Source organism: Psilocybe cubensis, chromosome 11 (genome assembly GCF_017499595.1).
Source record: "Psilocybe cubensis strain MGC-MH-2018 chromosome 11, whole genome shotgun sequence".
NCBI lineage: Eukaryota > Fungi > Basidiomycota > Agaricomycetes > Agaricales > Agrocybaceae > Psilocybe > Psilocybe cubensis.
This window is the reverse complement of record NC_063009.1, coordinates 622,995-643,578: the sequence shown is the minus strand read 5'-3', so window position 1 is coordinate 643,578 and position 20,584 is coordinate 622,995. Positions and strand designations below refer to the sequence as shown.

General features: G+C 47.0%; 8 protein-coding genes and 1 non-coding gene across 9 annotated transcripts; 6 read left to right on the top strand and 3 right to left on the bottom strand.

Annotated features, from left to right (window-relative positions):
* Positions 1 to 53: 53 nt before the first annotated feature.
* On the top strand, positions 54 to 909 carry JR316_0011364 (N-acetyltransferase 9; the record flags this gene model as incomplete). The annotated part of the gene is made up of 4 exons (XM_047897020.1): positions 54 to 128; positions 218 to 305; positions 356 to 592; positions 641 to 909. 4 exons carry the CDS (start codon positions 54 to 56, stop codon positions 907 to 909), a joined length of 669 nt encoding a protein of 222 aa, XP_047743429.1.
* Positions 910 to 1,479: 570 nt separating this feature from the next.
* JR316_0011363 (uncharacterized protein) lies at positions 1,480 to 4,973 on the bottom strand (the record flags this gene model as incomplete). The annotated part of the gene is made up of 9 exons (XM_047897019.1): positions 1,480 to 2,352; positions 2,425 to 2,489; positions 2,549 to 2,705; positions 2,760 to 2,949; positions 3,265 to 3,476; positions 3,616 to 4,268; positions 4,329 to 4,465; positions 4,512 to 4,626; positions 4,682 to 4,973. 9 exons carry the CDS (start codon positions 4,971 to 4,973, stop codon positions 1,480 to 1,482), a joined length of 2,694 nt encoding a protein of 897 aa, XP_047743428.1.
* Positions 4,974 to 5,469: 496 nt separating this feature from the next.
* Positions 5,470 to 6,201, top strand: JR316_0011362 (UPF0696 protein C11orf68; the record flags this gene model as incomplete). Its single annotated transcript, XM_047897018.1, has 1 exon — positions 5,470 to 6,201. One exon carries the CDS (start codon positions 5,470 to 5,472, stop codon positions 6,199 to 6,201), a length of 732 nt encoding a protein of 243 aa, XP_047743427.1.
* Positions 6,202 to 6,949: 748 nt separating this feature from the next.
* JR316_0011361 (uncharacterized protein) lies at positions 6,950 to 8,647 on the top strand (the record flags this gene model as incomplete). The annotated part of the gene is made up of 2 exons (XM_047897017.1): positions 6,950 to 6,954; positions 7,003 to 8,647. 2 exons carry the CDS (start codon positions 6,950 to 6,952, stop codon positions 8,645 to 8,647), a joined length of 1,650 nt encoding a protein of 549 aa, XP_047743426.1.
* A 1,099-nt stretch (positions 8,648 to 9,746) lies between these two features.
* JR316_0011360 (Major facilitator superfamily multidrug transporter NAG4) lies at positions 9,747 to 12,045 on the top strand (the record flags this gene model as incomplete). The annotated part of the gene is made up of 12 exons (XM_047897016.1): positions 9,747 to 10,018; positions 10,073 to 10,141; positions 10,209 to 10,295; positions 10,357 to 10,539; positions 10,602 to 10,667; positions 10,730 to 10,797; positions 10,854 to 11,093; positions 11,151 to 11,177; positions 11,242 to 11,330; positions 11,392 to 11,507; positions 11,566 to 11,630; positions 11,702 to 12,045. 12 exons carry the CDS (start codon positions 9,747 to 9,749, stop codon positions 12,043 to 12,045), a joined length of 1,626 nt encoding a protein of 541 aa, XP_047743425.1.
* A 1,758-nt stretch (positions 12,046 to 13,803) lies between these two features.
* On the top strand, positions 13,804 to 14,853 carry JR316_0011359 (Cellulose-growth-specific protein; the record flags this gene model as incomplete). Its single annotated transcript, XM_047897015.1, has 3 exons — positions 13,804 to 14,088; positions 14,147 to 14,297; positions 14,351 to 14,853. 3 exons carry the CDS (start codon positions 13,804 to 13,806, stop codon positions 14,851 to 14,853), a joined length of 939 nt encoding a protein of 312 aa, XP_047743424.1.
* A 670-nt stretch (positions 14,854 to 15,523) lies between these two features.
* JR316_0011358 lies at positions 15,524 to 15,595 on the bottom strand. The gene has a single exon. It is a non-coding gene; the product is annotated as a tRNA-Glu (tRNA).
* Positions 15,596 to 15,888: 293 nt separating this feature from the next.
* Positions 15,889 to 17,044, bottom strand: JR316_0011357 ((S)-2-haloacid dehalogenase 4A; the record flags this gene model as incomplete). Its single annotated transcript, XM_047897014.1, has 7 exons — positions 15,889 to 16,141; positions 16,202 to 16,266; positions 16,331 to 16,425; positions 16,478 to 16,580; positions 16,642 to 16,699; positions 16,798 to 16,855; positions 16,933 to 17,044. 7 exons carry the CDS (start codon positions 17,042 to 17,044, stop codon positions 15,889 to 15,891), a joined length of 744 nt encoding a protein of 247 aa, XP_047743423.1.
* An 862-nt stretch (positions 17,045 to 17,906) lies between these two features.
* On the top strand, positions 17,907 to 20,239 carry JR316_0011356 (Pyranose dehydrogenase 1; the record flags this gene model as incomplete). Its single annotated transcript, XM_047897013.1, has 11 exons — positions 17,907 to 18,030; positions 18,093 to 18,174; positions 18,238 to 18,398; positions 18,457 to 18,563; positions 18,632 to 18,837; positions 18,891 to 18,982; positions 19,072 to 19,083; positions 19,136 to 19,545; positions 19,600 to 19,678; positions 19,739 to 20,088; positions 20,150 to 20,239. The coding sequence occupies 11 exons, from the start codon at positions 17,907 to 17,909 to the stop codon at positions 20,237 to 20,239; spliced, it is 1,713 nt and encodes a 570-aa protein (XP_047743422.1).
* Between the last annotated feature and the right edge of the window lie 345 nt (positions 20,240 to 20,584).

Below are 20,584 nucleotides of genomic sequence, written 5' to 3'. Positions count from 1 at the left end.
TTTTACACCATAACCACGACCTAACTTGAGCCTAACTTTTGGCCTACTTGATCATGAAGGCCAATATTTCCACTGTACTAGTTGGATCAAATGTTGTTCTTGTACCATACAGACCTGAGCATGTTCCTGTGCGTGGAAGGGATCCTGCAGGGTTGTATCTACAGTCTGCTTACTTCACACCTGGAACGTCCCACATCGACGCGTCATAATGTGGTAGAAATATCATGATTGGATGCTGGATGAAGAACTAAGGGCTCTAACAGCCAGCGAACCTCTAACTCTCGAGGAGGAATACGAAATGCAAGGTTAGTGATCCTAAAGTTATAAAAGTTCGTATCTGATGGTTTTTTTCTAGGGAAATGGCAATTAGACGAAGACAAACTAACGTTCATAATCCTTTCCCGTCACCCCCTTGAAGGAAGTATAGAACTTCCAGAGACCCCAGGCACAGTGTCTCCCGAGGATGAACGATTATCTGCCCTTCCTATGGTCGGAGATGTCAACATCTTTTTGCATGGCACAATCCCAACGACTGAAGAATCAGTTATTGATGAAGATGAATTTCATGCAGAGGTTGAGATTATGATAGCAGGTACCGTAATAGTCTACCTGATCCTTCTGCAGAACTAATTTTGATCAGAGCCGTCATACCGTCGGAAAGGACTGGCAATTGAGGCTCTCCAGCTTATGCTAGGTTACGCAACTGGCAAACTCCAGGCCTTTGGGCTATCTAACACCACTTCGATTCCTACTTCTCCTCTCAACATCCCACCAAACTCCCTAATTACCAAAATATCGGAGACCAACATCCCCAGCATCAAGTTGTTCGAGAAACTCGGTTTTGCAATTACCAAACGAGTGGAAGTTTTCCAGGAAATCGAGATGAAATTTACAAAGAAATACAGCTAGATTTTCACACTATCATAGATTCGAACAAGCCTGTGTTTGTGAGAATGAATTGCGAACGAGGGGTTTCCTCGTCGAATGCCGTTCCTTTCCGTGTCGCATGTAAGGCATATCATAGGATGGAGACCTGTAAACCATTAGACATGAACGGCTACTCTGCGACTGTGGACTTACTGCAAGTGACGCAAACGAAACACGGAAGAGTGACAGACTCTTCACAACAGGCGCATTTAAACGGCTCGGCAAAAGGGTTCCTGAACGAGGCCTTGATCTCTTCCGATAAAGCTCTGGCCTGGCAAACCAACTCGGAAATCTCAAAATGTGATATGTGCGTCGATGTACGGATGAGGGAATGAGATATCTGGTGTGCGAAGTTGTCCCGATAACTTTCGGAAAGTTGGGGGGTATCCACGCATTTTGTGCACAAATCAACTGCGCGTCCTTCTATTTCTTCATTCCTGCAGGTAATACAACTAAAGCGAGTGTAGCTGATCGTTCCATCGCATCCATCACATTTCACTCCGTTACTTTTACAGGAAGTCAGATTAGCGATGACAGTCAAAGAAACGAGACTCACAATGCATGTGATCGTCTTGCGTACAGATATGTATACAGGCTAGCGTATAGTCGGACGTTCTCTGGAGGATAGTTCATCATTTCAGTCTTCAAGAAGTCTAGCTCGGGGTCATCGAGACCAGCGTTTTTCAGTTTTCGGTGCCAATTCCGGTGATCCTGAAGGCCCCGCTGGACGATTTTTACCGAATTCATATCAGCCTGTACTTTGAGCAACGTAGCTTGTGTGGCAAACTTCCAGCGTCTCCGAGCAATGTTTGAGGAGTTGTCCGAGGACTCATTTAGGAGCCACCTGAACCGGGTGGCATAAGGTCGAGCTCTACCAAACGTCACGGGTTGAGAAACGGAGGTGTCGAACGTCAAGGAAGCAATGGAATCAACATCATATCCGTCATATGATGCCGTCTCTCCTTCGATAATGTCTCTGTCGGGATCGTACATTCCTTTGAACAAAATGTCCACCAAATCTAACTCGTCAGGCAACCTCCCTCTGAAGTAGACCATTAGGCATCCCTTGGGGTTTTCTTGCGAAATCGGTACAACTTTGCCAACTATATCAGCCGTGAAGTTGATCGCTTCGCCAGTGCCGGTGAACGTCATGTCTGCATTGAAGGATTTAATATATATCTGGAGAGTGGAACCGTGCCAGGCGTCTTGAAGAGGGTGTGTCCTGCTGTCGGGAGGCGGGAGCGTATGATCGCATTCTGTAAATTCAAAGGGCTTTCCTGGGCCATAAACCAAGATAGAGGTATCGATAGCGATACGCTTCCAATTGGAAAAGTTGTGATTGGGATGACCATTGGCATTCTTAAATGTGTTTAACTTGTTCTGCTCAGAACTTGCGGCTGCCTTCTTGTCCATGTATGTCGAGAACTATTCAAAAACCAGAAATCCAAAATTAGATGAAAGGTAGTTGGGGTAACAGAACAAAAAATGCAAACGAACCATGCCATAGGCAAAGCTTTTTAACTGCCTTTCGAGATCGTACTTTTCGTCAAGCTTGAACATCTCTGGTAAAATAGAGGCCTTGATATAATGTCAAAGAATGAGCAAATAGCAAAAAACTCACCATCAAGCTCTTTAATCCGACCTTCAAATGTTCTAAAGGTAGACACCAGAGACTGATTGTGTGCTATCATTTCTAGTTCATCAAGAACAATGTTCTGTGCGATCTGGATAATCTCTAGGTGGCGTTGAAGAAGTAGATGAAGCAACGGCAGTATCCACTGGGGAAATTATGAGTGATTCGACATAATCCTAGAAAATACTATTTTAATCACCGTTTCGACTCGCTCCGGCCCTCCAACTAGTTTGGCATCGTTAGGGCACATGAGGTTGAACGATGCATCTTTGAGGTTGGCAGATATGACTTCTTCCTGCATTTGTGCAACATGACAAGCCAGTTCTACTAGCCTAGGGTCAACTGAAGCCGGTGTTTCATGAGTATGCTCCTCCGCGACAGTGCATAATCTGAATAAAGGCTCGATGCGGGTGAAAAAGGGACTGAGAAAGTAACCCGCGACATATGCTCTGTTCGCAATGTGAATCGATTCAAATGCCTCCTGCATTTGTTGCATTGACAAAAATATTTTTTCTCTGTAATTTGTAATATTGATCCGCCATCCTGTGAATTGTAGTGAGTAAACCTTGAAAACGAGCCGGACAGAATGAAGGTCGCCCATCTACACTTACCTGCCGCGAAGTATGCGAACCATTGTGACAGGCTACAGTGATGGACGATTACTTCTTCAGCACATAAACATTGCTTCGCAGGTGATGGTTTACCTGAGGCCGTCTGGTCTTGATAATGCAAACTGATGAACGTTTCGCACATTGACTGATCCGGATGCAGGGCTTCCCAATGCCTCGGCGATGGGCTGGATATGGGCGAGGTCGACATAATCCAAGACCCAGTGGTCATTGGATCCTTCTTGCCCCCCGATGTACTCACGAAGCTTAAGAATAAAAATTCGGATCTCCACACTCGATTCGAAATTCTGATGCTTTCGGATGAGTGTTATCCCTAACAACATACATATTTCAGAAAATTTACCATGAGAGTCCAGATCCAACGTACTTCCTGACAGAGTAAAGATATCAATAAGATGACGAAGACTGCCAGGCAGTTGTGCATACCGGATCTTCCAATGTGGTTGGAGCCTTTACCAAGATATATCTCTTCCCTCCATTCATCTTTGAGACCGATATAACGAAAGGCGACTCGACTTTGATGCCAGATTGCTGCATCTCCTTAATTTGCCTTTGTACTCGAGCTATCCTGCGCTCCAGAATCCTGTTCACCATTTCGAGCAACTTGTTGAATCGATGGGAATGGCTGGAAGAATCGTTGCCCATTCTTTTAGGCCCTTCACGATCCATGACCTTTGACACGCAGTTCCCAACATATCCAACCAATTCAACCAGGTCCTCTTTGCAAAAGAGGTCCAGAAATATCTCCCGCAGCCGGACCTGACCTTCTAAGGGATTCTCTTGAGCTAAATTACCAATTCTCTCATTTATCGTTGAGATAACGTCTAACTCGTCCTTCGTTCGGAGTCTAGCCAAGAAGCGAGCCTTGAAAATGTGAAAACGCTTGTTCGTCTCCTCGGGTGTTTCGCTGACGTTCAGATTCATAACTTTTTCACCGAGGTCCTTAATCGAAGTTGTCCGGACCCCATGTAGAGATAAAATGCTGTCGACGAACTTCTGCAGCTCTTCGCGTCTCTTGATCAGCTTGTTGACGTGAATCAACCACTGCTTTTCAAAAAAATTCACGTAGAACAATCTAACTGTTGTACAATTTCAATTGATTTCAACATGATTTGCACGAGGTCAGGAAAAGCACTCACCTGGGGTATTTGTGCTCAAATAATAATTAAGATCACTTCCACATTCCGTTATGATCTGGGCCAGGCTGATGAGAAGCCGTTGCAACGATAGCCTGTCTGCTTCAGACCGCACTGATACGCTATTGACCTGCTTCAGTCTTTAACAATTAGTATAACAAGATCAAAGAAGAAATCGGTACTTACTGAAACAGCGTGCACAACGTAGCCTGAATTTGCAACAACACGAACAAGACCTTCTTGTGCTCCTTCGCCCTAGCGAAATTTAACTGAAAAATTGAATACCATGAATTGACGACAACTAGATACAGGGGTTTTGTGAAAAAAGACAACGAAACATTTAGCTGGATATTTACCGCCAAACGAGGGAAGAAGATTCGCAAGGCGAAGGAGCCCCTCCATGACGATGCTCGAGGTCCTTGGAAACGACTCGATTGCTGCCTCCAGTTCGCCTGCTCTATCGGTTTTGAAAGCCCAAGCAACGTCTACCGTGGCTGCAGATTTGAACACCTTTTCGTACGCCTGATACATCTGCAAGAATTCTTTCCGTTGTTGCGCAACTAGGCCATTGTCCCCGACTGTCGTCCGACCCTGAGAAGCTTTGTCGCCAGCAAGCTTCTGATTCAAGAATGATAGAAAGGAGCTCATGACATGAGTTTACAAGATGTTTAATGCTTGCAAGCTATGATTTCGAGTTGGCGCTGTGTTTGCAACAAATTCGAGTCAGATCCTGGTCCTCTATGACAGTGAGAAACCCTTTAATTACCCCAGTTGAATCCCAACCAATTCAAATTCTGACATACAAGCCTCTCCGTGTCATCACGAGCTTTGATTTGTGATGGGGTAGAATGTGATTGTTTTCCGCACAACTGCCAACAATCTCTCGGCATTGCGTACTTATACAGTGCATCGAATAGACGTGAGCTGGCTGGACTTTGTTAAAACTTTGGCTTAATTTGAGGTTAACGCATACGCACTGGATGTTGGTATATACACAAACTCAGAGCCACATTCCTGAGAAATAATTACGTTTAGTTTGCACGTGGTTCCCCTATTTATAGTTAGTCGTGAAAGATCAGATTAAACCTTAGATAGACGCCCCTCGACATCCTTAGATCCATTTGCTATGCTACTTCACAACACTATGACATCTCCAGACGACGCAATGGATGTAGACGAAAAACCCTCCAAGGAGGTCGTTGAGATCAAGGGTCCCGCAGTTGTCAAGGAGTCTACGAAGCCCAAACGCAAAGGGCCTCCGTCATCCAGCTCTGCACCCACAACTAAGAAGGTTAGCTGGGTTGCCCCTCCTTCTGATCCTGAAGAACTAGGGTCGTCTTGGAACTCAGAAAACTCTACACAATCGAAACTTGTGCAATTTCTCGCCAGGTGGCCACCCAGCCGCACACCAGACGAATATGGCCCTTGGATCTCAGTTAATCGCGGAGGAATGAAAAACGTCACGCAGAATCTGGAAGGTTTAACTGCAGATTTTCAGTCCCTTCTCTCTGGCAACAACGTCAAGCCGGATACCCTTGATCAGATCGCAAAAACGAATAACGTGTTGCTTGGGAAGTGGATGGTTTTCGAAGAATCCAGCAAAATCGATATGCTCTGGGGAAAGATTGTCAACTATCTGTGCACGGAGCGAAAGAAAGGCTTTGCAAAGGTCTCTACATTTAAAGAGGATGAAAAGCATGTCATATGCATATACGTCGACGATTATACCGACAAAGAGGAAGTTACCGCGCTCAGGAAGGCGCTGAGAGGTCTTGGGGTTAAATGGAAAATTGGGTTCAAGCCGGATGCGTATACACATCTCAGTATTTACAAGGATAATCCTTGGAAAATTAGACCCTCTCGTTATATGCAGTAACTTTATTTTCTGGGTCATTTATTGGTGCTCTAGGAGTTGTTGTTTTTATTTGTTGCTTTAGATTTTTTGTGCTATTACCATCGTATTAACATCCGTAGTCTCTCAGAAAAACAACTACGTTGTAATTTTATGGATCATCACTCTGTCCACCCCACTTTGTACAGGATAAGTTCTTCTACCGTCGGAGTGCCTAACTGCCTTCCGAAATCGTCTGGCGGTGGAACCATGGGGTAAATATAACCTCAGCTATTTTTAGAAAATATTTTCACCTCGAGAATTTTGCGCTAAGTTGTCCACTGTTCTCAGATACTGATGGATTGTAATGTTCGTAAAAGATATGATTGAAACTGGACCGCACTAGAAGTATGCCAGAACAATATTTGATTGTGCAGTTACCAACAGGAACTCAGAAGGCTTACCTAAGTGTGGCGGGGGACTGTAACAAGCCGGCATCGGTCGTCGGCCAAGAATACGGTGTCGGGCTGCTCTCCAATGCTCTCCCAGACTTGCATGATCAGACCGTGTGGAGTGCTGTACACTCTCTTAGCAGCTGTCAGCAGGTCTGTCTACACTAAATTGGTACGGAACTTACGCGCTGGTTTATGATTTTCGTCTTCTTACATATACTAAAGAATATCAGTAAGACTTGTAACGCTGGCATCAAACGCAACCCATTCCACGCCAAAACTTGATATAGTACCCCACCTTGACGCTCATAAGTTCGAAGTATACGCTTCAACGCAAGTAAATGCAGTGTGTATGCCATTGTCATGTCAAGAACTTCCTCTGACGCCTTTTTAGATCCAGAGCAATAGGAGAACTCGCTGGCAACAATGACCTGAGACTACAAAACGCCTCTGTGAGGCATACCTTGCTGAGTCTACCAGCGTCGCAATTACATTCTTCATTCGTCCCAACCCCTATGGACGAGATCGTCATTGAAAGCGGGATCCAGAATGTCAAGTCGACCCTGAACTCCGTCAATGAGCAGATCAGCCGCCTTCGATCAACATTAGCCGAGCTTGAGACATACCGCGAAGATCTTCATACCACTCTACTCCAACATCGTTCAGTCCTTTCCTCACAGCGAAAACTTCCACCAGAAATCCTCGGAGAGATATTTTTACTCGCTGCGGACGGATGTAGGCTTACATGGCCTCCTACAAATGCTTCTGCGGACGAAATGCCCTGGTTGCTCTGCAAGGTATGCAGTTATTGGAGGACAGTTGCTTACTCTCTTCCGAAACTATGGTCCGAAGTGCACATGGATATCCGTTATCCCATTGCCGTTCCTTCCAGCCTAGACTCAGATGTGGCTGACACCACGTACGAATCAACACTACGCTTAGGGGAAAGGTTTCTGCAAACATGTCTCGATAGGTCGGGTAACCAACTGTTAACCTTTTCCATCAAAGTGGATGGCTTGCTGGACAAAGCTCATTCATTCCTCGAAATGCTCGTCCAACATTCGGAGCGATGGGAAGATGTGTCTCTACACCTTGATATATTTTCTCACCACTCGATCCTCGCTCCAGCGCGAGACCGGGTCCCTAATCTTCGTAGGCTGCATATTGGTACTTCCCTTTCCGATAGCATGCCGCCCACACCTTTAGATGCCTTTGAAAACGCCCCGAAGCTGAAGGAGCTTTCCTTGACGCGGATTATCCATCCTTTCCACATCATTCGCCTTCCGTGGTCTCAGATCACCCACCTCACCTCTAATTCCAACACCTTCAGCGAGGGTGAATTTACACTGATCATGCGACACACTGACAATCTGACTTCTTTCACCACACATCGAGAACGCATCTTGGAAGTGGCCTCCTCTGACCCTGTCCCACTCAACCACCTTCGGTACCTCGAGATAGTCAACAAAGGAAGCTACATCGCGAAAACCTTCCAGTTCCTTACGACACCGAATTTACAAGAACTTCATATACAAGCGTTGACCCCTTTCCTCGCCGACCAAACGATACCGATGCTCACACGCGCGCAGTGTAAACCTACCCATCTGGTGTTCCACTCGTCCTTGGTCGAGGAGGCCGTGTGGGAGGAGAACTTTGGGATTATATGGCTCCTAGGCGGACTTCCGTCAGTCGTCAACCTTCACCTCACAGCGTTGCGATCATCAGAGGAGATCATGTCGCGCCTAAGCTACCGCCGCCCCCAAACCAACTCACCGCCTTTCCTCCCGAACCTCCACACAATTGTTTTAGAAGATCGACACTGTCGCTCAGCGCTGAACATCGCCGAAACCTTGTCGTCTCGCATCCGAACCAACAGTACAGGGAACACCTTGGGCTCGTGGACGTTTGGAGAAAAGGGCCTCAAATCAATTTCGCTCCGTTTATCCCATCCTCCTGGGCCCGCGTTCCCCGAACTAAACGTTTTGAAGAATTTTGCGGTGAAGCATGGGGTCGCTATTGATATTAGTTCTTCAGGGTGAAAATAGGTGAAGTAGTTGTGTTTTCCAATGTTTATGTGAATTGAATCTGGGTCTCGCTGTATCGCAGCACCCTCTGTACTTTCCACACTTGACTCTGCATTTTTGACGATGTCATTCGACTAGCTCTTTAAGGCTCTTCAAATATATACAATGTAGCCTAACAATGTACGAGTTCCAACAACTCTCATATTTATTTCACTTCGTGCCACAGAGATGAATTCCTCCAGTCTCTTCATCGTCCAAGCAAGCTTGCCAAGGAGCCGCCTCGTCTCCGAAATCGAATTCATTTTCTGTTATAAACAAATTTGAAGGATTACATCGACGGCTATCAACATGTTGCGCCGTAGGTGTTCCGATGGAATTGTTTCGGCGTCTCATCGTAGGATTTGTAACCATAACGGTGTGGTGGACACCTAATTCAATCGACTTTCTCTGTTTCCATTGAACTGACCACCTCTATGCTCGTTGGTTCTAGTTAACAACACTGTTGTAAACCTTTGCAACTTCGCAGCTGCAGTTGTCCAATTATTGTGCAAGTGCAATATAACAAGTGCTCTTGGCAATCCTAATTTAGCTATCATACCAAGGCACATGGCCAGCACAACCTCCATTATGATCGTCTTGGCAAACTGATTGCCCATATCCGAGCAGTATGTGGCACAAAATTCACGTTCAAGCGTTTCTTTTCCTGCTTTGGACTTTGTTCTTCCTATTTCGCTAACACCCTGCAGTGCAATGTGTCCACCATGTCAGAGGCTAGCGCTCAAATACCACAGCGAACAAACCTGCATGCTCTAAATTGCTCAATCGCCGTGGTACTGTGTTAAAGAAACGGTCTTGGCACTCATCCGCTGTGGAATAAGGATACTCCAGCTTTCAACTTCTGCACTTTGTCGACACCCTCCGTACCCGTCTGCTCAATCTACTTTGGTTACCGCTACACAAAAAATTTTGTCAGCGCATTTACTATCGACCGATGGCGTCGTACTAAGGCGCGTTGAGCGCAAGAATCCAGTGGAAGCCTTGCAGATTTTTCTGCCTATAAGACTACTTCGAATGAATAACCCGCCCCTGATCGTTGTGACCCCTCTGCCCACTCATGCCTTCTGAACCTATTGAAGCTGAGTTCGCCCGGCCCCCGGTTCTCTCCAAGGAACAAGAGGAAGAGTTCCGGACGCTGGAGCAAGAGAATATACCCGCACACGCCTCAGGAGTGTCCACGCCTGGATCTGTAACATATGACGGCAACCACGTCCAATTCACGACTATCGACGAACTTGAAAAATTGCACACGAAGGAGGGATACAAGCTTGTAACGTTTGAGAAAGGAAAAGGTGAAGATCCGAGGGATTGGGGGAAGGGCAAAAAATGGTGTGTGGGCAACGTTCCATCTTCATCGCTGGCTTCTCAAACTTCTCTCTCTAGGTATGTGACCGCCACAACCGCGCTGCTATGTCTCGCTGTCGCTCTTGGAAGTTCCATCATTACTGGAGAGTACGTTCGCTTTCACCATCGGCCATAAATGAAATTATCTCATTTATTATCTCTTCCACCACGTTAGTATGACTGGACCAACGAAGGAAATGGGAATCTCCCAAGAAATTACTAACCTCACCGTTACATGCTTTGTTATGGGCTTTGGGATTGGGTACGATATCGATACACCCTCGTCTCATGCACCCTTTCTTACTCTGCTAACTCCATGCCAGACCGTTGTTCATGTCTCCGCTATCTGAAGTTGTCGGCCGTCGCCCAATTTACTGCATCAGCATGTTCTTGTACTTTATTTTCACCCTCCCCAGTGCACTCGCCCACAACGCCGCCACGCTCGTCGTAGCCAGAATGATCGCCGGTATCGCCGCGAGCGCACCTATGTGTAACATCGGTGGAAGGTATGCCAAATTCTCTTCATATTCGGTGCACAGTTTAACAATAATAAAAATCCTCGCAATAGTCTTGCTGATGTATGGGCAATCGAAGATCGCGGTATCCCCATGGCTGTTTTCTCCACGACGCTTTTGTAAGTTGATCTCCAACTTTCCTGATCTGTCCTCTCGATTGAGCGCTACGTTTCTTATATAGCATTGGACCATGCCTGGGTCCTATGGTCGGAGGATGGATTGGAATGTACGCTGGTTGGAGGTGGATCTGTGCGTATCCTCACCCTCACCCTCCCAAACCTCATCTAAATCTTACGTCTACATAGATTGGGTTCTATTCATCCTTCTCGGCGTCTCTTTCGCTCTTACCCTATTCATCCCTGAAACTCTCGCTCCTGTTCTCCTTCGTCGTAAAGCCGAAGCGTTGAGGAAATCCACGGGTGATGAGAGGCACCGCACTCTGGAGGAAATTGAGAGGCTCCCTTTCAGAGAGACGCTCAAGATCGCTCTTATTAGACCTTTCCAGATGCTCACTCAGGAACCTATTGTTATCATTATGAGTTTTTGTACGTGTTCCCTGATATTAAAATAAATGTTCAACTACTGACTGGATTATCGATCAGACCTCTCTTTCGTATACAGCCTTCTCTGTGAGACTCTTAAACCAGTTGAATGTTGGGTGTAAGACTTATTCGTGACATATCTTCTTTTCAGACCTGTTATTCTTTGCGTTCCCTATCGCTTTGGAGGAGATTCGAGGGTTCAACCCTGGCATAACTGGCACATCCTTCGTTAGCATCATGGTAAGAGTTCAGCAGACATACAATTTCTCTATACACATATCTAATATCGTGATGAATGCAGTTGGGTATTGTCTCCGCGAGCATGTTCCTGCCGCTGCAAGAGCGCGCGTACGCAAAAGTCACCAAGTTCGGCACTTTCCCCGAGGCTCGCCTGTACCCAATGATGTTTGGCAGCAAGTACGTTTACTTCTTCCACGCCCATATATTCTTTAAACTTATTCACTTGCTTGTTTAGCATCCTTCCTGTCGCCCTCATCATCTTTGCCTTCACCGGCGCTTACGCATGGGTCCACTGGATTGGTAAGCGTCTATCAACAAATCACTCGGCCCTTACTGTTAGTGTTACTGATGGCACAATCCAAAATTCCCAGCCGTCTGCATCGCAGGCTACCTCTTCGGCTTCGCCATGATCCTCATCTACGTCTCCGCCAACTCGTACATCATCGACTCCTACAGCGACTACGCCGCGAGCGCCATGGCCGCCAAGACGTTCCTGCGCTCCGAGTGCGGCGCGATGATCCCGCTGTTCGTCACGCAGATGTTCCACGGCATGGGGTTCCAGTGGGCAGGCCTCCTGCTTGCGCTCGTTGCGCTGGCTATCGCGCCCGTGCCGTTTGTGTTTTATAAGTACGGGCATAAAGTTAGAGCGCACAGTGCGCGCGCGACGCAGACGACGAGGTCGATGGGCCCCGAGGCTGTATCTGAGAAGGCCTAGTGATTTTTTTTATTTTTATTTTTGCCTTTTCGTTGTGGATGCACCCTGATGGTTTTGTTAGTTTGGTTATACCTTACCCTTATTTAAAGTATTCATTGCACACACACACACGTAGTTATATTTGCTTGTACTTTCTTATAATTCCCAAATTGTTTAATACTTTCGATTCCCGGTCTTCTATCTTATCTACAAGAGTTTTAATTGAACTTCGACCCAATCGCAAGAAAGTTTCGCGGAGTGAGGTGAGACCATCGCGTCGAAATTCATAATAATGAACAAGGACAATCACCTTCTTGATGCTATCTCCATGTAGTTGACGAAGAAAAGGTACTAGCTGGACTCGACTGGAGACCATGGGAGAAATTACTTTCATTTCCACAAATCCATTCACGACCCTGCATTCTCGACGTCCCGAAATGAACGTAATATCAACGTGATATCGTCTTCGGTTCATCGATATCGCATGAGTTTGGCCCAAGTTCTCCGGGCAACGGAACGGCGGAGCCAATTCCGAGTCAAACGAGCGCTCTGCGCTGCGCTGGAAAAAAAAATTGAAATTCTCGAAAATTTTTTTCTTTCTCGAATTATGTAGATTGTCGGGTACAAATCGTAAAACCATTCGTGGAGCGAGGCATATGCTATATTATTGCTTGGAGGCCACACCTTGCATTCCAGAGAATTCGATAAAACAGATGCCCGAATGCCTCAAAGCCATACATGATTATACATACGTGCATTCATTACGTCCATTCACAGATAGCCATGCCATACATGATACATCAGAGGTGGCCCACCTGCATGTGGTGAGGCGTTGGTTGGTTGGAGTTGATGCGAGCCTCGAGGCCGGGTCGAAATCGCACTCGGGGTCAGGACTCCGAAAAGGGGGTGCATGGAGCCAGAGACGGGAAATATTTCCCGTGCGCGGTTTCATACGAAGGAAATCCAACCTTCGCAGGTCGTGTCCCGCGTCCTTGAAGATTGGTGCCACGAAGTCGTATATCGTTGTAAGAAAATAATGAAAAGGGACTTTAAGTGGCCTTTATTCTTCGATAGTAAAGCCTGCTCATTCTATGGGTGTAAGGGCCAATACAAGACCTTGTTATTGAATACATCGAGGCCTATCTTGGGCCTATCGAGGCTTCCAAAAAGAGATCATTGGCGTCGTGAGAGCCGTGTGGCCGCAGTGGCCAGCATGGCGGCGTTTTCCGTGTAAGGCCGCCTCACCGTTGCCTTACCGTGTCATACGTTGCTGGGCTACTTTTGTTAATTTTGACAACGAGAGAGGGCGACGACGTCGACAACGGCGTCTAGAGGGTAACAACGCTTTTGTTGAGCTATTTTTGCTGGTCTGTGGGCACGACGAGGGGACAATGGGCGAAGGCCCTTTGTTTGTACGCTATAACGACCAAATAACAGTGGCGATTGTTATCGGCGCCAAAATTAGAAACCGCCGGAACAGCCTTCAGTTATGGTGCCTAAGGGGGGACAATAAAAGGCTTAGCACAATGGTGGCACCTCTCCTGAACCCAAAGGGTCCCGAACTTATAAAAGCCAAGTTAATCCCGAGGTTTGTTTTTCTTCATCCCACAGATCCGTCTGTATTCCTCTCCAACTTTCCCGGCGCTCATTTTTTACGATCTTTTTTTTTTTCTTGCGCACTCTAGCTTTCGCTGAGCGATCCCTAGTGGCATACTTCCTCTCGTTAAACGCATTCACGGTCCCCACACTATCTCCTGACCAACACACCCACCAACTACAATGAAGACTACCTCTTTTTTCGTACCCCTCTTTGCAGCGGCCTATGTTTCTGCCCATGGGTTCCTGAACCAGATCAGCATCAACGGAAAGGTGTTCACCGGCAATGTTCCGAGTGGCAAGACCAACCCTAGTGTTATCCGCCAAATTACCACCCAGGACCCAATCAAGGGCGCGACTAACCCTGCTGTCACCTGCGGAACTGGTTCGACGCCTGGCTCTCTCATCGCCGACGCCAACCCCGGAGACACCGTCAGCTTCGACTGGCGCACTGCCAGCCTCGGAAAGGTTGGTTCGGTTTTCGTTGGTTTCTTTTTTTACTTCGTGCTGATATGTTTTTGTACAGTGGCCTCACAACACTGGACCCATGCTGACCTACATGGCCAACTGTGGACAAACGACGTGCGACAAGTTTGACATCTCACAGGCCAAATGGTTCAAGATCGATCAAGTCGGCAGGAAGCCTGGTAGCTCTGACTGGGCACAGGTTGATCTTTGTACGTCGATCACTATTTCTCTCTGCTTCTACCCCTGACTTCAAATTATCTAGTCAACGGACAAACTGTGTCGGTAAATCTCCCCAAGACTCTCGCTCCAGGCAACTATATTCTCCGCCACGAGATCATCGCTCTGCATCTTGCGACTTCGAAGGGAGGAGCCGAGTTCTACGAAGGTTGCTCTCAGCTTCGTGTAGGGGGAAGCCAGACAGGCGCGCCTGCCGCCGGCGACCTCGTCAGCCTTCCGGGCGCTTACTCCGACAGCGACCCTGGTATCTTCGACCCCAGCGTCTTCGATCCCTCTGCCAAGTACATCTTCCCTGGCCCCCCTGTCGCCTCGTTCGTCTCTGGAACTGCTACCACAGGATCTGGCTCTGGCTCCGGTTCTGGATCTGGTACCCCCACTACCAACTCCCCGCCCAAGGCATCCAGCACCAAGGCCTCTTCTTGCAAGATCAAGAAGCGCCCTGCTGCCTCACCCGCCGCCGAGATCGTTCGCCCTCGTCACATCAGCCGAGTGATGCGCAGACTCGCCTTCGACAACAGCATGCACTAAGCTGCGAAAAAAAACCCGCCGCCACCACCACCACTATCCACCGGCACACTCTTTACCCCCTACGACCACACACACTATCTTGACGATAACGACTCTACTTGTATCACTGCCGGTTTCTCTCTTCATTTGTATTGGTATCCTTCACCCACATCGCGCATCCAAGACGTTGAACGTCGTGTACTTCTATCATCTGCATCATCATCATCACTCATCATGATACTTGTACCAACATCCAACGCAACATCTTCACCTCTCTGTATTACACTCTCAACAGCCCGGGTTCGCATCGCTTTCTTTCGCCATTCAGACTCACCCCCGCACAAACGACGAGCTCGTTTCCTGTACTTGTTTTTCTCGCGACTAGTTTCGCTTTTTTACGAAGTAACGACCTAGATTGGTATACTTTATGTTTTACTATTAGCCTGTATTTACTTCTCCTCGATGGGTTTGGCTGGTTACAGAATACTTTTTTGTATTAGGGCTTTGAGTTATAATACAGATCTCCTAGACATAATTCAAGGGATATTAGTGTGAACCTTTGTGAATACCGTGCAAGCTCTGTCGCAAATGCTTCAATTGTTATTTTGCCCGTTGGGCCAAGCAGCATAAGACCACGGGAATACGTAGTGCCACTACTCCATCGGAAAAAAAACTCAAATGAACAAAAAAGTTCGCGTACGGGGAATCGAACCCCGAGCTATCGCGTGAAAGGCGATAATGTTAGCCGTTACACCATACACGACATACTGAGAAACAAATTTTATTAACCATGACTCGACGCGACGCCAAGGACGCGCCTCGTTGCGCTAAATATAACTCTTTTCTGCCGAGTTGCCGGACACTAAGAGTCACCTGATCTTGCTCCTAAAATGGCGCGACCTTGACCTCTGTCTTTTTCTAGCCCAAACATCACTTGCATCATCCTTCATTCAAGTCATAGCATGGTCACAACCGTTTTCAAGCCTTTTCTTACGGCTTTGCACGAAAAGACATTTTACGGAAAGGAGAGCTATCTCCGCTACAGAATTACCTAGCCTATCCTGAAGCATTCAACTGCTCAATGATTTGGGCAAGTTCGATAAACGATTTGACGACATAATCGACTTCCCCGCCTTCCGCCTTGCTTTTTACATCCACAACCACGTCTTCATCCGGTCGTGGAACATAAACGGTACGCATTCCGAGGCTGGCCGCTGCACGAAGGTCGAAGATGTGAGCGGCGACCATGAAACATTCGTGAGGCTGCACGGCTAGATGACGCATGGTTTCCAAGTACGCCTTTGGGTTTCTGGTGAAGGTTGTATGTATTGTCAGCTTAAGATCTTCGGTCCGAAAACTGGATACCAACGGTTTGAATGTGTCAAAGAGCTCTGTAGAGAAAATCATGTCCCAAGGTAATGCAGCGTGCTTTGCCTTGCAAACAGACATTGAGCTATTGAATGCCAGTTTAACAACGCATTACGAGATTCAGTATTACCATGTCAGTCAATAGGCGAACGTTTCCGTTGCTGAGAGTTGCAATAATGGTGTGTTTCTTCAACTCTTTCAGTCCTTCAACGGAGTCGGGCCACCCTGGAGTAAAAGCTCGTAAGGAATTGCTCATATATCTCATGATATCTCTGACCGTTCAGACGATGCCATACGAGGTTGAGCGACTGACGAGTACTCTCGTCCCACAGCTCACCAATCTGGCTCCACTCTGGCCGGGTAAGCAGTTCATCCAAAATCTAATTCAAAGTTTTGATGAGCATGAGCCATCTGTTTCTCCGTGATTGCTCAAAACGTCACCTCTCTGTGCATCACATCAACGTTGCGCGGGCCTGAGGCACCAGCGGCAATCTGTCGTCTATATATCATGCCGAAATCATGTCAAAGCGTCAGGTGAATGGGGTAGTAAACAAAAAAAATACGGAAGAGAAGGAGCAAGTTTCCGAAAACACCGACGTTTTGGTCATATAGCCAGTACGCCATTCCTGCGCGAATCTGGCCCAGTCGGCGGTAGCTATATATTGGGGGAAGGGAAGGAGGTTTAGGGAGGCGGAAGGCGGAACCCGACGTTTGTGATCTAACGGAGCGCACCTTTCTCCGCCCCAGATTTCTTACCCACAAGTTCCAGCTCGGCTACGACGCTACTTCTCCAGTCGACGACGGTTCCGAAAACATCGAAAATGAGCGCTTGGATTGGTGCCATAACTTTCTCTTGTCAACGTCCAAGTAAGTAGCTAGGTATAGTTGGTGGTGGAAGATTATCAAGCGGCAAGGGTGTTCCAGTTAGCCACCCTTACCTTTCTCTTAATCACGAGGGTATTCGGTCATTGACTATCTCACAATTTGAAGTCCAAACTTATAACGCTTACAAACCATTATCTTCACGGCCAAAAATATCAGGTTCGAATATACTTCCATTAAGACATATTGAGGTACCATTAAATGGTTTTGACCAGGAGAAGAGGTTATGTACAACTAGGCTTAGTGTAGGTACGGTTGCTTATATGTACGTATGGAGGTCCACACTTACGACGATGTGCAGTCGCCGTTACGTCAATGTGCCTGCAACTTGAAATTCGGGTGTTCATGGCGATGGATGAAGCGAGCACTCCACGGAAGTCAAAGTGTCTGAGCAAATTATTACACGTAGAAAATCAGTGGTCGTATCCGTGGTCTACTCTCATATTTTGGTATTTACCTATTATTTGTGCTACCAGTCCAAACCTCAAAGCATAGTGACGATTCCTGTATGGATTTATAAGTGTCGGAGTGTTAAGCGATATCGCGAAAACGATGCTACGTACCCTTGCGAAGAGAAGGCATGCAACGGCGGCATGACTTAATGTTTATCTCCCGTTGCACATCAGTTTCGGAATGGTCGATCCATTAGTAAATACACATTGTATCCCAAGGGCAAGGGCCCTTTCTACCAGCCCCCCTAAATTCGTGGAAACCGTGAGTATTTATTTATAGAACCCCATGGGTTCAGAAAGCGCGGGTCGGTGCATAAAAAGGCGATAGGCCTTGCAGCATGCAACACAACTTCGACTGCTGTCACCCGGACAATGTTCCCCGGGCACGCCCTCTCCCTCACCCTCGCCTTGTTGGCTGTTTCTGTCAACTCCGTGCAAGTCATCGGAAACGTCGCGGATCTTCCCAATATATCGTTCGACTTCATTGTCGTAGGAGGTCCGTTATCGCGTTTTTTTTTTGCACATCACGTCAATATCGCAGCTGACAGACAAACGCAGGTGGAACGGCAGGTAATGTTATCGCTAATCGTCTGACGGAGAACCCCCATGTCTCTGTCCTCGTCCTTGAAGCTGGGGTAACGTTCGTGTCGTGGTCTTAATCTGGAAGTCATTTCTCAGGGCTGAAGAAATTGTTTGCGTTTAGAAATGTGGATGCCACCAATACCATCATACCGTTCTTCTGCCCAAGGGCATCTCCTGGGACACCGTTTGACTGGAATTTTACAACAACACCGCAGCCCGGCCTCGGTGGACGGTCAATACCCTACCCCCGGGGTCACATTCTAGGTGGATCGAGTTCAATCAGTACGTTTGGCTTGAGCGCAAATCACGGTATCACGGTTGGGTACTGATTGTTCCATAGACTATCTAGCTTATACGCGAGGGTCATCCTCTGACTGGGATAGCTACGCAAAGATATCGGGAGACGACGGATGGAGCTGGAAAAATATTCAATCATACATTCGCAAGGTTAATCCTAAATCCCTTTCTTTAAGACGCACCAAAAATAACCTTACTGTCAATATCACATCATTCAGAATGAGGCTTGGACACCTCCAGCTGACATGCACAATACACAAGGCCAATTCAATCCAGCAGTTCACTCTACCACAGGAATCAATTCTGTCAGCCTGTCCGGGTTTCCGCGTCCAATTGACAGTCGGGTCATTGCAACGACCCAGCAACTGGATGAATTCCCATTTAATTTAGACATGAACTCTGGGAATCCTCTGGGCATAGGCGAGTTTACATCCATTATTCCCGCAGGAGTTCTTTGACCAAGTTTTGTTCAAACAGGCTGGATCCAGAATACGGTAAAGGGTGGAAGGAGGAGCAGCTCCGCGACATCATATTTGGGCCCGGCCTTCATCACCCGACCCAACTTGCACGTACTAATTGGAACGCGGGTCACTCGCATCTTGCAAACCGGCAAGGGCAATGGTAACCCAGTACTTACCACCGTAGAATTTGCTCAGAGCAGAACAGGAAAGTGTATCTTTCACATTGTTCTGCTACTCGAATCTTACCGTTCATAAACGCAGGCCCTCGCATTCGTCTGACGGCTTCGAAAGAAGTTATTTTGTCTGCCGGTACGGTGGGCACTCCCCACATTCTGCTCAATTCCGGCATTGGCGACAAGAAAGCACTCAAAGCGTTGGGCATCTCCTCGGTAGTCGACCTACCAGACGTCGGCAATAATTTATCCGATCATTCTATTCTTCAAAATTCGTTCTTCGTCAATTCAACGGACACCTATGACAGCGTTAAAAGAAATGCGACATTGGCGGCAGCTCAGCTCGCCCAGTGGACTTTGACGGAGACAGGCCCGTTGACCGCATCACCGATTGATCACATAGGATGGCTTCGTCTCCCGAACAATACTACTATATTCAAATCCTTTAAGGATCCTTCCTCAGGACCCACTGCGCCCCACTACGAATTTCTTATTGCTGTGGGTTATTTGGTCTTTATGTTTAATGAACCCTTCTTATACTGGAGTTTGCAGAACGGGATGCTTGGCCCAACCTTGCCTGCAACTGGCAATTTCATGACTGTCAGCACAGCTGTTGTCTCCCCAGTATCCCGTAAGTGCATATCGGTAGCAATGCATTTCGGCGTGTCTAATTGTCTTTTCTGTGTGTTAGGAGGGAATATTACTTTGGCATCTAATGATCCCTTTGACGATCCTCTGGTCAATCCTAACCTCTTAGGATCAGATTTTGATCTTTTCACAATGCGCGAAGCAATTCGGAGCGTACAGCGATTTTTGTCTAGTCCTGCTTGGAAAGGATACGTCATCGGTCCATTTGGCGCCCTTGCGACCGCAAACACAGATGATCAACTCAATGCATACATTCGTGCTGGCGCCAATACCGTGTTCCATCCATTCGGTACATCGGCGATGTCCCCCAAATCCTCGTCACACGGAGTTGTAAACCCTGACTTGCTCTTAAAGTCGGCAAAAGGGTTGAGGATTGTGGATGCTTCAGTACTGGTGGGTCTCTTATCTGTCTCTTCTGTCACAATGTCAACTCTAAATTTCTGTATTTTCCTAGCCCTTCGTACCAGGAGCGCATCCGCAGTTCCACGTCTACATCGTTGGAGAAAGAGCCTCAGACCTCATTAAGCAGAAATGGAAGCTCTAGAATTCAAGATGACTCCACGTATATACACAATCCAAATGATACCCAACGTCACCTAAAGTGATGTAAACACTGAATAACAAAATAATGTATTTGGTATTTATCAAGCAGGCGATATGATAGCAAAGTACTAAGTACTCGGCGACCTAGTTTGGTAATATGCATTAAGCGCCGAAGCTCGCACACCCATTCGGTCGATTTGTGTACCCTCGCAGGTTGGACAAGGAAAAGGATCAATATTGCCAACATCACTTTCATTGAATTGATTCCAAAGTAGGGCTGAGGTGCTGGAGTAGCAAATCACTTTCAACAATGCAGATCTCTCAGTGCTTTCAATTTTACAGATCA